This window comes from Metopolophium dirhodum, chromosome 7 (assembly GCF_019925205.1).
Source record: "Metopolophium dirhodum isolate CAU chromosome 7, ASM1992520v1, whole genome shotgun sequence".
In the NCBI taxonomy this organism is placed as follows: Eukaryota; Metazoa; Arthropoda; class Insecta; order Hemiptera; family Aphididae; genus Metopolophium; species Metopolophium dirhodum.
Genome location: NC_083566.1, coordinates 4,635,703 through 4,652,727, shown reverse-complemented (window position 1 = coordinate 4,652,727; position 17,025 = coordinate 4,635,703). Strand labels below are relative to the sequence as shown.

Here is a 17,025-nt window from a genome sequence, read left to right as displayed (position 1 = left end):
AACTAGGGGCCCGTTTACAGGAACAAGGTAAGAGAGGGTGGGGGATATATCGAGAGAATAAGGGCCAGAGAGAAAGAGAAAGTGAAAGAGAGAGAGAGAGAGAGAGGTCGCTAAGTACTCTGATCCTACCGATTCCGCTGATCCCGAACACACACACACACACACACATACACGTACGGCACAAACCCGCGTAGTGCCTATATATACATGTAAACCAAATTTTGCGGCGAGCATTACCTCTCCAGATAGGTATATTATGGTGCGCGACGAGAGCCGGTGGTGCTAAGGATTAAAAATACGAGAAAAATATACCGATATACTGTGCGGGCGGCAATGAGCGGATTGCAGGAGAGAGAAAAAAATTGCGATCCCGCGATGAAAAGAGATAAGTTGTAGTTGGAGGGATTAAACTCACGCGCGCGCGAGCGTATATCTGCGTGTGTGTGTGTGGGTGTTAGGGGTGTGGGTGTCGGCGAACAGCCTCTATTGTCCATTCATATAATCGAGAGACGCTACAATATACGCGATGTAGGTAGGACGATTGGCGTGCGGGACAGAAGTCCTGGCACGGGTGAGGGATGGAGGATGCCCCGGATGAAGGGGTCTCTAATAATTCTCTGCATCCCGCGGCCCTGGAGGTTTAACACGTTCTCGCAAAACGTCTGTTGCGGGCGGAGAGGGTGGCGTACGGAAAAGGTTGCATTGTTAAAACAATTCCCCGTGTCCCACTACCCCCACCTCCCCACCCGATCATAACCTAACCTAACCGTGGACACTGTGTTTGTAAGTTGCATAAGGTCATGCCGCGTTTAACTCTCGGGAACGGGGGATTAAGGACCGGTGGAAGGGATGAAAAAAATAATCACTCGAAACCCTTTCACTTTAAATCCACAGCAAGTCGTGTGCGGGGTGTAATACGAATAAGTTAATGCACGCCAAATATGAATGTTATAGTATAGTTGTACAATTATATGCAATAGTTAGATTACCGTAGACAGGAATTTAATATTGGGGGGGGGGATTCATCATATTAAATAAAAAATACTTTAAAATATGTTAGTAGTTTTAATTGTTTGTATAAATGTATTTAGATACATACTTTCCATGTTGTAAGTGCGTTTTTTAAGGGTTGAACTTCTCCCCCCTTACTAGGTCTACTGCTCTGAATATTATATTATTTTAAATTGTATATACCTTTATAAATTGTACGTGGTATGATATAGGTAGTAACGATATTTCTGCGTCGTAATAATAATAATAATAATTTAATATTAATATTATATATTGTATACTGCTATAACGATTGCAGTGGTTTTGGCTCGAGTACAATTAACGAATACAATTTGTTAAAAAAATTAAAGTTTTTGATTAGTATAAAATGTTTATTGTAGTTATTATGATATTACAATGTCACGCGCGTTAGTGTTGGTCCGACACAAAAACCTGTGGTGGACCTACAATATAATGCCATAATGGTACCTACGGTTGGAGTTATGTAACGAATCACGACCTGCATTAAATTACGATTAATAACAGAGCGATACTATCGAAACTATTTTACAACAGATTCCTATCTAAACTCCGTATTCTTCCCCCCTCCCTCGCCCTTATCCGACCTTACTGCTGTAGATTAACTAGATTAAAACGGAATTGATGCAGATATCTTGCGGTGTAAATCGAGGCAAATCTGAATTTAATTTTACAATTAATAAATGTCACCGCACTGAATTATCCCTGTGTAGTCCCTTCATCCAGTTATATTTTAATATAATGTTGCGCATTTGTGATATTCATATCGAATTATCAATACAATAGGTAGACAATTAATATGTTGTAAATTTTAAGATCTATAAAATCAAAAAAAAAAAAATCAAAACGGTCCAGAAAAATCAATATTATAATATGCGCACACTCAAATTTAAACCCTATAAAACACGCAATGATTCGAAACCGTAGTATTATAATAATTATTATATTATTATCAAATTATTCGGATCAGTTGGTATTTGACAATTATATTAAAATTCCAACTTAATCGTTTCTAAGAGTTGATATTAATAATAAGAAATATACAATGTAATCACTTGAAAAATATATATTTATATATATATATTAACAAATACCGGTTAACCGTGCGAAATGTGATAATCTCAAACGTTAATATTGTAATTTATTGTAATTTCAATCCGTTTTTATTGCGTTATGATATTATACTCCGCCGGGTTTAATCGAGCTTAGTTTCGGAATGGCCAGTATGGAATTCATAATAAGTATAACACTTGAATATCGAATTACATTCCGGAATGAGAACACGCTGAAAACTCCCATTTCCCATCAACATTTTTGCATAATATTAGAAAAACTAAATTACACATAATAATATAATATTAAGAACGGAATGAAAAACAATGAATAATAATATAATATGTTTTGCGATATATTATATTGTACGTATTAATCGTCGTTCCCGATATGGCACGTATTTAGGCATGTCGCCAACACCGCCGCGGCCCGACAATGCGGTTTAACATATTATTTTTTATTTTTTCTCGTTCAATAGTATTATATTTGATGGGAATCTTCACACGCAGACAGATCCTATTAATTATTACACGCCATATTATTCGTGATATTCGTTTTGGAGAAAATAGTATTACGATCATAGTGTTATTAATATTTATTATTATTATGAATTCGAGATTTTCCGGGCAATCGTGACGTACGAATACGACGTGCATCGATAAAGGATTTTAGTTCATATAATATTGTAATACTGAAATAGTTGTGCGATGGCAGCGGAAAGGTTTAGTATCGGGATGAAATAATATAATATTATTATATGTATTCAGTGCATTCAATTATTAAGAGTTGCCATTATTATGTACTGCAAATTCACACTTCGTGGTAAGCAATACCACCTACCTACGTGGTACGTTTAAATATTTAAAAATTTAGAAAGTCACCAAATACGGTGTTGTTCCCAAATATGTAAATTTATTATACGCATATCGCGTGTAAATAGTTTAGATTATTTTTGGTGGATTTTATTAAAAATATAAGTTATGAGATTAATATTTGGTTGATTTTAATTTAAGCGCACTTGTTAACGTGTATTTTCTCATGGTTAGATCTCTTTTGAAAACCACTGACGATAACATTGTCTCGTCTTAAAATATTAAAATTCAAAAGCCTACTTAAGAATTACATGACTGAGGCACTAAATAGTAAATATTTATCATTCGTGCTTTATAACATGCAAAACTGTAGAAGATTATACTAAAAACTGAAGTTATTTTAATTTTATAAAAACTACTTAACCTGACACCTATATAGCTTAATCGTTGATTGGTTTTTTAGATTTTTAATTACTTACACCTAAATTTAATTCCACATTTATTTTAACTGTTGAGCAATATTGGTTCACCTCAATATCCTCAGATTATCTATTATCGACATTGTCACTAATTTTATAAATAATTTTTATCAATATAGTTTCAAGTGAAGTATTCTATACTATAATGCCTAAATTCATAAAAAGCAATTCGAAGAACAATTATTAATTATAACTTAATATGCTAATATTGTATAATATATATGTATATATTGATGTTCGATTAAAAACTTGCAAATTGAATTGATCAACTAAATGACTCAACATCACATTCAGAAATTTATTACATCACGACTAAAAAAAAAAGTGTTAAGTATGATAGATATTGTCTATGGGTGTATCGCGTATACCTAGGTACTGATTTAGAGTCGCCGAATATTACCGCGTTTCGCCTGCACAAATTATGATGTAGGTAGATACATACTATTCAATTGTATGAATAATTTTAGATTGAAAAAACAAGAATGATTTAGGTTAAGCGCGTGGAGTTTGTCGTCTACCGATATAATCTCGCATCACATTATTATAATAATATGGAAATCATAAAATAATAATATATTTTACGTGTAGTGTTAACGTGTGGCGATTTACATACTTACCTATTATTATACTCTTCGTCGAGACGTTTTTATTATTATAATATTATGATCGTCGTGTGTCATCTGCGGCACACTCTCCCACGGGAGCGGCGTAAGGTGGAAGACAACACGAAAACCCGATAACCCGATGTGCCGCCGCCGAAAAATTCCATCGCCGATGACACGCGCAGTTCCGCAATACGACTCGTCGGAATGAAACGACGATTTCCCGCCGCCGCCGCCGCCGCCGTCCTTAATTCGGCGTCGGCGTTTTCCGAGCGGCGTTTTCCGAGCAGCGTTTTCGTACCGGACATTTTCACGGTCACGAGACGCAGGAACGCCAAGGTGAGCGATTCGGCGTCGACCTTCCTACATAGGTAGGTACCAGCCGGTGCAGCCCGCGCGTAAGTACACAGATATAACAACAACTTTATTATAATAACAATAATAATATAATGCGTGTACCTACTGCACGCGCATTCCTGGCCATCGCGTTCCGGATGGTCTGGAAAAGCGACTAATAATTTACGCATTTACCCGCGACACACTGCTGCGGTATATAGTGTACGCACATAGTGTTATAAATGAGGTATTATTTATTATTATTATTATTATTATTATAACACTATTTATACGTATCGTACGAAGGGCGGAGGGGGTGTCGGGAAGCGGGTGCCCACGCGCATTCCTGGAAAATTGAAATAAACGCGTTTTTTTTTTTCCGCCGATACGAATTCCGAATTATCCTCAGTCGGCGGCGTTCCGATCTAATAGCCGTCTCGGCGGCGGGTATTGTTCGACGAGATTTCGGCGCAGCGGTTCTCCATATAAAACACTTGTCATACCTAATAATAATGTATAATAATATGATATATATTATGACGTATTAACCTCGCCGGTTAATCACGTATACGCGTCGCGGGGGGGGGGGGAGGGACCGGCAAGAGAATAGGTTTTTATATCGTATAATAGTGATTTCGTTAAAATACACGGTCTGGAGTTGTACATAATATAGGTATATTTTTAATTCCACTCTTTTTCCGCACTCGGACAAAAACCCGCCGTCGTCGTCGCATACGACGGTGATTAGCATTCCTATGATGTGCCTATTATATACCTATTATTATCGTTTTAATTGTTCCGAGTGCAACTATAACAATATAATATAATAATATATTGCCTGCTGATGCTGCGCCACCGCCACCGCGGTTATAATTCGTTTCCGGTGCGGTATATACCCTCTCGCTGCCGACAATCAACCGCTACTACCTACTAACCGCAAGCGCGTATTATGCGTACGTGTTGAAATGGAAAATACGGAGAAAATCGGTTTTAATTGAAGTTTTTTGCCGTCTTCTTATAATTCTATTCCGCCGTCGAGGAGTACCTACATAACGATATCAAACACTGCGGCCGCGGCGAGCCAGATAATTAAAAATAATATATTTTAAACACCGAAAAATCATATTTTAATCTTTAGAATTTTTTTACTTTTGTGTACATCGGTATTGTTGTTTTCGTGTAGACACGTACAATACCACTCGATTTTATTGTATTCGTTATTTCGTATTTTTACTAATGTTTCAAGTGAAATATTACGTTAATACTCTGTACATTTTTTAATAATTGAAAACCCTTTTTATATAGATACATCTTACTTAAACTGTATATTATCAACAATACCGCGGTGACACGCGTAATCAGATTTCGTAAATTTTGATAATCGATTTTGAATTATTTTAATAAAACTTCGTGGTAAATCAAAAGTATTAAAAATGATTAATGAATTTATTTTAATTTTCGGCAAACGTCTTAACATCGAATGATTTTAATAACATAATGAAAAATGCAATTTTGAATTTAATTGTACACGGTATTTTACGCTTCAGCAGTTTCAAGTTTTTGTCAAAAGATTTTCACCACTAATGAGTAATGAAAACCTATAATTGAACATTTTTTATTCAATTTTTTTGCTTATCATTTTTAATAATTAAGTGTTTTGACATGAATAATAAAAATTAACAATAATAAATTTTATTTTGAGTGTTACAATTTACAGTTAAACGGGATTATAGCGTTTTTAAATAGATATATTATAACATTAGTACAATATTATCTGTGGTTTACTGGACAACGAAGTGTCGTATAAGTCGGATAGTCGGATAATAGGTAATAACTAATTAGAGACGTGACCCATTTTCATGATTTTTTTTGGCTATGCAATTTAATTTTGAAAATATAATATAATCTTAGTTGCCCAATTCCTATATTACTATGATGCCTTAAACAAAATTATTATTGCCATGATTTCCCTTTTAACTACGACGTGTTATTGTGTTAAGTAGGTAAGTAAATATTATAGATATAAATTTTGTTTTTCTTAAAAATTTTCTCAAGTTAGTCAATGTGAGTTCGCCTATTGAAAAGTGAATGTTTAACTACAATGACGTCTTCTTAGGAAAAAAAAACTACACAGAGGACAAGAAGCGTACACAATAATTTCCTTCATCTGTTCTAGTCTTACCATTTATTTTATATCATGGAATTATTTCTTCTGAAATCATTTGCATGCAACATTTTTTTCAATCACATACTTATTGGTCAACGGTGAATATATATTAGCGATATCATAGTTTACATCATACGATCTTAGAAACTATAATCTAATATCATAATATAATTTATATTACAATCTTAACGATAAGCATGCAGGTTTTAGCCGTGACGAAAATTTAAACTTCAATAATTTGTACATTATTAGTGCATTACTTAACTGCAACTGCAGTAGAGCAGTTGATGATATAATTATTAGCCGTGGTGCTAACTGCTGGTGCTTCTGCATCTGTACCTACTCTGCTTTAGCATTTCACTTTAGAAATTTCGTATAATAATAATAGTTCAAAGTCCAAAATAAAAAATAAAAATGTTTATATTTTTATCCATAACCTATATCCATAAAACTAACATATAAATTATTGTATTTTTCCCGAAAATAATTAACCCCTCCCCCCCCCATCACCCCGTTTTAGATTTGTAGATACGCCACTACGTGAACGTTTTTGTCGTCGGCAAATCGCAGTACTGTACCACGACGACGGAATTATTAGGTTAGTCGTCGCCTGCAAGTCTATTGCAGGGCTGTAGCCGTTGTTAGCTCTGCGAGCGTCCAATAATTCGTCGCCATAACCAACATAGGTACCTACCTCCAAACGCGCGTATACCCAATTATAATATATATTGTTACATCATATCGTGCACAGAACTATTAAACGTGGCATACGCCGGCGAGTAGTTCATTAAGGATCCTTCCGCCCCCCCCTCCTCTTCTCACACCCGGCCGGTTGTACGTATTACAGTAGAAATCACCTACCTATATAATATTATAGTATTATACTGTGTAGGCCGCGTTTGTCCGGCAAAATCCCATTTAATCCATGCGTCGGTCGGCCTTTGCTAAATCCGAGTGAGACTATATATTGAAATTAAAACGCAACTGACAACACACACACACACCCACGCACACATATATACACAACGTCATCCGCAAGCAACCACCTCCCCGGGACCCCGATCGGGTCTGATCTTATACCGATTGCCGCCGCAACGAGAGTGGGTCGCGCGCCCCTCTCCCGCCGCCGCCGCCGCCACCGCCGGGTTCGTCGATGCTGCAAAGGCCGTCTTAGTTTATTTATTTTTACCGCCACCCCTCCACGTCGCCAGTAATTCGGTATACACATGCACGACGTGTATATGTATTATATATATATATATATACGTATAACCTCGCATGCGCCCCACACGCTGGCCTTTTCCCTTCTCTCTAAAAGGTTTTCGCGAAGGCGATTATTACGTATGCAACAGTATTTGTATTGTATAATCTCGTTAGCAGAGGTTTGGGTATATATAGGCTCCGCGTCCTGGTGAAATCCTTTTACTCAGATCGGCTCTTTGCCGAGTACAGTCTGTGTGCGTGTGTGCGTGTGTGTGTGTATCGGGAATCGCGAGCGCTATACATACGCGCAGACACCGTGCCGTGTGTCTTTCGGTATACGTATACACGGCGACGTTTCTACGGTTTTATATTCGGTTAATGTTGCTTCTGCGTCTGTTTTTGTTTTCTGCAAATCCATAATCCTTTGATGACACTCCATTTGCATGCAACCACAGCGAACGGCTGAGCTTTGCCCCGTGCCTAAACGAATTTCGGTAATATTTTATTTTAGTTTTTTTTTTCCTCACATTCTCTATCTCTCACTCACTACTACCTCACTCTCTCGCCGTCCTTTTTCTTCGATTCGCTCCTCGCCCCTCCGCGTCGTCCTTCGCTCTCAATCAAAAGCTTTCAACGTCGCCTCGCGTTTTTCTCCACCTCTCACCCTGCACCGCGCGAAATAAGTATATATTATGTCCGAAAAAAAAAAAAACACATAGGTCTATAATACAGTCCTCGGAATTTGCACATCAAAAATGCACGGCAGACCGTCAGCCGCAATATCTGCGCGGCGACGGCCAGAGATTTCCAGAACGACACGTTTGAAATCAGAGTAGTTTTTCATTAGACGATCAAACGAAACTGCAGAAACGGTATCGCGTAGTGGTTTCAACCGGAATCGGCAGAATCTATTTACCTTTGAACTGTATCATTATATCATCATAGTTGTACAGAAACGCGGTACCTATCACTTAACCCATGCACCCGCGTAAATATTTCTACACCCGGCACGGTGGATAAAATTAATTGAATGTTTTCTGGTTTAGAAGTTGGAACATTCAACGAAGTATCGTTGCTATATCGTAACTAGTAAGTTAGTTTGATCGTTTCGTAGACTGAGTTTTTTTTTCTGGTTAGAACGTTATTTTTTTTTCGAATTTATCATATTAAAACAAACTGTATGTACCACAGTTTTAAATTAAAATTAAACTGCTGCTAGTGTTATTTATCTATATCACTTTATTGATATTATATAACGTGGTAATATCTTAATGATAAAATATTTTAAAATATATTTAAGTTAAAAAAAAATCTTGCTTTAAGTACCTACATGTGTAAGATAAATTTAAAAACGAATACAATTATTTTGCTATTTCATCACATTAAAGAATGCTGAACGGTAAGTAAATATTTTATACTTATTTAGAAAGTACATTTTAAACGGAATAATATCCAAATCATAAGACCCAGAAAATACAACTGAACGACTATTTAAAATTAATGGTCCTTTTCAGCGAACGTGCTATAAATAAATCTCACATTCGATAAAAAGTACATTTTCCAAAAATTGAATTATTATATTATTTAAAAACGATAATAATAGGTACTTAAATATATTATTATTTCATTATGACACCAACAAAGCATACCAAAAATTATTATTGTAATAAACAAAACAAATTTATTTTTATATACTATTCAAATATATTATATATAATAGTATATGGGTACATTAAATAAATAACGTTTATTATACTTAAATATCGATTTATATTTCGTTGACGATTGTAAAGTAAGTGAATTATAGTATAATATTTAATAAATTAGTGAAGTTGCGATATTTAACCATATATTTTAATGTATTGTCTTCCACTGTTTTCTTTATGCAAGTATACGTCATGTACGTGAATAGCGAACTTGAAAAAAAAATACACAACTGTAGTCTGTAACCGCTGATCTTAAATATAATCCTAAAATCATTTGGCCTTAATATTATTCCAACGTATAGAATATTATATATATACGTTTTTAAATATTATTTTATACGTCATAATACATTGGAATAAGTATATTTCCTTCGAATTCTGTCGTGGCCTTTGAATGTTTTATATTTTTGTTATGAGACGTCGTCTGTCAGATAGAAATCAATTTCGTATATACCGATTTCGCATATCCTTTATTTCCTTCCCGTTGTTCCGCAAAACAATATGTGGGGGTTAGCGTTTGTCAAACGAGCTATAGGTCTTATATAATGTGGTACGATGGTGTGGCAGCAAGGGAGAAATGTCTAGAAACGTAAAGAGGTTGGAGTGGGTGGGGGTGGGGCAAGTCAAAGGGATAATATTCTCCCGTGGGGAAACGTTCGGCGGGCCCGTAAGACCTCTCTTCTCGGGGGTAGGATGAGCTTAATCCCTTCGGTCAGCAAGACCACATCTATTTAAGCTACACCAAGGCACGGCTTTCAGGCTTTCCCCGAGCATTTAGCTTTATCCGGCTTTTGGGGCTTTTAATATCGTCCGTCCTTTTGTTCGAGTCGAGTAATACTTTTCCGTGTACACGGACGATTCTCTAGTTTTTATGACGGTTGGTTAAATATATTAATATATATACATACATTATACATGTCTGAGTGACAGGTACATAATATTGCATAATAAATAGGTAGGTACGCAAAATATACAAATTCGGTATATCTTAATTTCACGCAGTGTTTTCATGCAATTAAAAAAAAATATTATGCACTTATAATAAATCTTTCACAATTTCCTTCTCATAATAATATAATATGCATATTATCTTTCTCGTATATTGAACATACAAAAATCGTTTCATCACATCATACCTATAATATTATATTGTATTGATTCACATACCTACGATTTATATTCTATCATATTATTATGGCCCAAAATCAAAACGACGACCGTCACCGCATATAGTCCGGGATAAATGAAGAATCATTTTTTCTCCATAGCAATATTTCCTATATATAATATAATATAATATAGTATGTTCTGCATCTGGATATGCATACATGTGCCACTTGAATTAATATATATTCATTTATATATATATAGATGAAAATACAAATTACCTTGAAGTATAATTTTACTTATATATTTTATATGGTATATGATTTTATTGGCGTTTAAAACGTTTTGATTTTGATTCATTACGTTCTGCGTTACTACGATGAATGCGTTTAAATTAAAATTGACATTGGCGTTTTTTTTTTTGTAGTCGTGTCTTATAATCGAACAGTAATAAATAATAATATGTCACACAGATATAAAATATGTATAATTTTCGGAAGTATTTTTTAGCGTAAAATTGTTGTGAACGATCTGACGTCCGTATGAAAATAACTCACGTATTCATTCGTTGCCAAAACAGAAACCATAGCGTGAGTGTCCCCCAGCAAGAACTATTGAACGAAATACACGATTGCGAAAAAAAATTTCATGGGATTTGGATAAAACCCAATTTATCATCAAAACGATTTATTTTTGAAATTAAGAATATAATAAAAATCACTTTATGCATGAAATTGTGCTCAGTCGTCCATTTAATCTACGTTTTTCAAGTAGAACATGAAACAGGGTCAGCCCTAACGTTGTTTATTTTCATAAATAATGCAGAATTTATTTCACACGAAATGTTGGACGAGTAACAACAATTGATTTCGAGTCTATATTGGTGTTCTATACGATCGTCTTCAAATTATTTGCAATTATTATGTTCACAAAACCCTTAAATCTTCAACACTAATCATTTACATATTTATTGTGACTTGCTAGGAGATATGTGTACCTATACATGATTACATAATATTAAATTTGTTGTAATTACTCGTAACTATAGACGACAAGTGTTATACACTTTTTATATACATATAAATGTATAATGCATATAATATTGCACGACAGTTGTTCAACTTGGAGAGGTTCCAAATCGATAGTGAAAAACCATGTATATCGTATTACTACAAGAATTTTATTTCAGATACACCATTTTACATAAAAATAATAACAACAAAAAAAACATCTTATATATATAAAAATCTCGTGTCACAATGTTTGTCCGGGATGAACTCTGAAACTACTGGACCGATCTTGATGAAATTTTTTACACCATGTGTAATTTAGTCCAACTTAAAAGAGAGGCTAATTTAAAAAGAGAGAGGAACAACCCCGGGAGGTTTTGAGATTTCCGATGGAAATTTTCGTTTATAAATGGCTGCCATGGATTTTAAGCTATTATAATAATAATAATTTATAATAATAAAAAAAAAACTATTTGCTTTACTTTTTAAATATAAATTATAATATTATATCTAACTATAAAAATGTGAAATGAAAATCTCTGTGCAGGCTAAACTCTGGAACTACTTATCAGGTCTTCTTGATTTTTTTTTTAAACGAAAGAGTAATTCACGGAGAAGGTTTATATGAAAGAAAATTTTAGGAAAAACCACCGGTGTATAATATATTGGTCGCTATTGGTTAATCGGGCATGTTTGTTGATTTGTATTATTATTTTTTGTCAATAAACATAAATAAATCATATACAAGAAGATCTGATAAGTAGTTCCAGAGTTTAGTCTGTATAGTTATAGTCTGTGTATTTCTATAGTTGAATATATATGTATATATATAAACTAAAGTTTGTGGGTAGATTAGACCTCTGCTAAGAAGATAGGTTAATTTACAAAGGGTTAAATTTGTTTTTTCTATTCATCGGATTTTAGTACGGTTAGGTTAGGATAGGATTTTGTATAAATTGATTATATTAATCCACCGTAGGTGGAATTAAGTAAAAACGACAAACTAGGTATAACTTTGATACTTTAGAGTTAAATCATATACTTATGTACAAACAGCACGAGGTCCGCGATCTACCGCAGGTAGATTGCCCACCTGATAATGTTTAGCTGCGAATCAGAATTTTTATTCCGGGCAACGGAAAAGTTAAGATAAATTTTAAACACCATACACCGGAAATTAAATAACGAATTGAACAAAGTTTGAGTCATATAGAATTGATACATTTAACGGGAAACGAAGTGCACGGGTTCAGCTAGTATTGTTATATATTTTATCACCTATATTAGGTACCAAAAACACACCTTGATAGCTTATACACAAAAACAATAGAAATATAATATTATACATATTATATTATACCCACCACACGTGTAGTATAATATAAATATACCTATGGCCATATTATGATAGTTAATATGAACAATAAAGGATACAAGGAAAACAATTTGTTTGTAAATCATCGTTTTGTTTTCCTTGGTTTTTTTTTATGTTCAAACTATAACACATAATAAACTACGAATATTCGGCAGAGTATTATAATATATATGATTATAAAATAATAATATGCGGTGACTGTATTATGTGGGTTGTGGATAAAGCTGTGCGTGTTATCTACTTCCTACCGACTATAATATACACCCGTGTAAGATAATCCCGTATTGCGTAGTTGCGGTAAAAACTAGACATTTTTAAATTTTTAACGTTTCATTAGGTACATTATTATCGAATTAGCCACCATTTAATAAACTATTAAAACGGACTCGAGATTGATAGATTTTGACGATCGACATTCAGCATTTCAGTAATATTGTATTAAGATACTTCATCAAACGAGACCGATACAAATAATATTAAAATATATAAGTAATGTTATAATATTACAATAATTTTCATATTATCATTACACCGATACAATATTATTGACTATCATTATTAGTACATAATAATATAGTTAATTAATTCAGAGACTACTCGTTTAAATTTAAATTGTTATAGGTACCTACATCAAATTCTTTAAAAATGTTTAAAATCATCTAATTAATATACAAGTTGACTGTAATTTAATCGTTTGTAGATATCGCTACCACATGACACCACATCTCTACTTAAATTACATACAAATTGTATACACTTATATTTGAAAAGATAGTTTTTAAGCATTGGTACAGATATACTTAAACTTCCTAAAGTCAGAATTTGAACAAAATCGTTACCTATAACCTATAGGTATTAGAGGAAAATATGGTGGCTGTATAGAGTACATGGCCCGGTGGTCGGTGAACCATAATTTATAAGGTGCGTGAATAAATGTCATATTATTGATGTCGCCTTGCGGATGCTGTGTTGAATGAGTTTCGTTAATCAGCGGCGAAAACACATCTACATGGCACACTTGTTGCCGCTGGAAAGTTATATACACGCGTTCTATACACGTGCCTATACAATGATCGTGTTTTAATTATTGCAAGAGGCACAGATTTCTTTTGAAAAGCTTGATTATTTTTAAAGCTTAGGCTTCCGCCCACAAGTACTAACAAACAAATTATCCAACAATGAATTTAAAGTTGACATTTGACATAGGCGAAAACCAACTTTCGGTGCCTCTAAATGTATTGTAATCCGAAAATTCTCCGCTTTTCTCCGTTGAAATGACCATGGTAGTAAGAAATTGAGTCAAATATATAAATATATATACAATATACAATGAAAATGTAAGACGAAACGCGCTGGTCTTACCGGTGACGAGTTCCTCCGACTCTGACGTCGTCGGCTGATCTTGCATTTCGTCCGGGTTCCCTGGGTGTCCGGATAAGGCGCACGTGATCATGTACAATATCGGTATTAATTTTATTTCTGTCGTTCTCGAATCGACGACTACGTACACTGTACCCCGCACAACGACGACGACGACACTACACCACGCGGCCCGTTTGACCGACCGAGACTAACGCGCGACCGCGTTCACACACACACACACACGCGCACGGTGAGAGTCGAAAAACCCGTCCGGCAGCCGCGGTGGATGAGGATTGTCGACGACGGGGACGCGGAGAGTCGGTGGCGGCAGTCGGGGTGCGTGGTGGTGGAAGGAGACCAGAGGGATTATCGTGTGCCGTTCGGGGTGAAACTTTGTGTGCCACTGCGAACGGTTCGCGGCGTGGAGTGTGCAGACCGGGGGTGAGATTAGCCGGGAATATAGCAACGACCGTACCCCCACACCGCCGCCGCCACTGACGCGCCCTTAATCCGGATTACGGCGGCATCCCCCCGCCACCTCCTTCTGTCCTCCGACCAGCGCCACCCCTGCAGTGCTGCCGCCGACGGGACGACCGAAACCGAAACGTACGACTGCCGCGTGTGCAATATAATTTATTACATCATTATGATTATTGCTATACGTCAACTCGTAAATATTCGTAAAATATGACATATCATATCATAATATTATGTATTGCCTATAGTTTGATATGTGAGAGTATATACTCTTGTCTAGTTCGTTGTAAAATTCATTTTTATATCGTTTATTCTGAAACTTACGGGTCTCCGTATGTTATATTATTATATTAAACAGTACTATCGGGTCGCGTTCTCAAGTGAAGTGCAGTTTTGAAGAGATCGAACGTTTGCCCGGGCAAAAGTACGACGAGGAGGGTGACCACCGACCGACCGAGATCGACATTCAATATTGCGTTTTGTCTTCCAGTGCAGTCTACGAAATGAATTCCTATATGGTTATACATAATAATACGGGGGCAAAAAAGGACAGACCCGATCGTTCTATAATCCCGCGAATGTGTTCAATTTATGGCGTATGAATAAATATATACCTATGCTATATCCTAGGATCTTTGGAATAATATTAAATTATGTATACGTATACGACACACGACGAGTATAATATCATCAGTCACTTGACTCCGTTCGATGGACAACAATCTACGGACGACTACGGTAATATGCAATACAATTACATTACGGTGACGGGTATATAGGCAGACGGGCACAAATTTACTGTCGGTTCACCTCGTATACACATTTAAATCCTTTTTTCTTTCACTGATGCAGCTGCAACCCGGTACGAGACGACCGCGACCGCCGCCGCGAACACATAAAATTGCCGTTTTGACGTTTTTGTAAATGATCGTTACAATACACTGCGTAGGATGGTGATTTTATGTTATACATCGGGTCGTATATTATATGTTCGGCACATTCCGTTAAATTTACAGACTGTATTATAATATTGTATGTTATAGAATATAGTGACGGTTCCTAGTATTATGATGAAAATTTATCACCCCGTGCGTCGCCGTCATCATCTATACTGTATATGAATCCGAACCATGAAATTATTATTTTCTGACATGACCAGGCAGTACGCCTAATCTACGTACCGTATACCCATCAAAAGTGTATTTTTTCGATGCATAAAAATATATACGAGCATTGTTCTTCTATAATACGCCTATAATATGTGCCCGTTCTTCACGCTATTCCGTTTAGGGCTTGTCGACGAGTCATTAATGCGTATTATGTCAAACAGACAGTTCTCGCTAATAGAACGGTTAGTCTAATAAATAAAAAAAAAAAAAAAAACAGAACAAAAATCGATTGTATTTTAGCGTAAGCTATTATACGCATGTGTATTTCGTGGAGGGGACGTTTTTATTTGTTCGTGGACGATTAGTACCTAGGTCTTTAAACCGACACGAAGAGGGCCAATACCTTTAATAATAATAATAATAGGTGAATAAATATTAAAAAACAATAACACCATCGATCATTTCCCGCCAAATGTGAATATTTTTAAATTGAATCTCTGACAATGACTCAATATTTCGACCAAAACTGCAACAATATTGCTTATGTCAATTGCCAACGGCCGCAGCATATTGAAATAACATATAATATGTATACTACAACTTTATAACAGGATTTTGTTTTATTTTTTTTTTGTGAAGGGATTTTCAAAAAAATGGTAAATACAACACATATTTATAAAAAATACACCTTTATTACTATAAAGGTATTTTTATAAATTATAATGTACAATAATAAATGAGTGTACGTACTTATAAGTATAAGAGTTTAAAAGTATTGGTATAACTGTATAAGTTACTCATAAATTTTGTATCACAACTATAATAGACCATGGTCGCTATTCTTCCCTTAAAAAAATACTATTCTTCCCTATAAATCCACCACTGCTAAGGTGTAACATGGTCGTGGATGACAAGTTAAATATAAGATTTTTGGGAAGAGTCATGGAACTCTTAGTAGATATAATTACCGTAGCCAAGGAGCAGGGGCAATTATTAAGTATATTAAACATAATTAAATATAATTAGGACTCAATGTAAGTAATACATTTCCAGTGTTTAAATTTCGTCTATAAGTCATGTAAATTAAAAATAATATGTTGTGCGTTCGTGATGTTTTGTATTGGACCAAGGTATAAAGTTATATTTGGTCCAAGTGGCGTGCAGACGTGACAGTTAGAATTGAATGTCTTTAAAACAC

General features: G+C 35.1%; 1 protein-coding gene across 2 annotated transcripts in view; it reads right to left on the bottom strand.

The window, feature by feature from the left end:
* The window catches only part of LOC132948941 (uncharacterized), a 93,696-nt gene that overhangs the window by 20,355 nt on the left and 56,316 nt on the right, over positions 1-17,025 (bottom strand). The window contains exon 1 of one of the 2 annotated variants that reach the window (XM_061019643.1): positions 14,242-14,431. The exons of the other annotated variant lie outside the window; for it this stretch is intronic. Coding sequence (XP_060875626.1) covers positions 14,242-14,332 — 91 coding nt within the window. The 5' untranslated portion in view covers positions 14,333-14,431. Of the gene's footprint in view, positions 1-14,241; positions 14,432-17,025 lie in introns of those variants that run through there. 2 annotated transcript variants of the gene reach the window in all.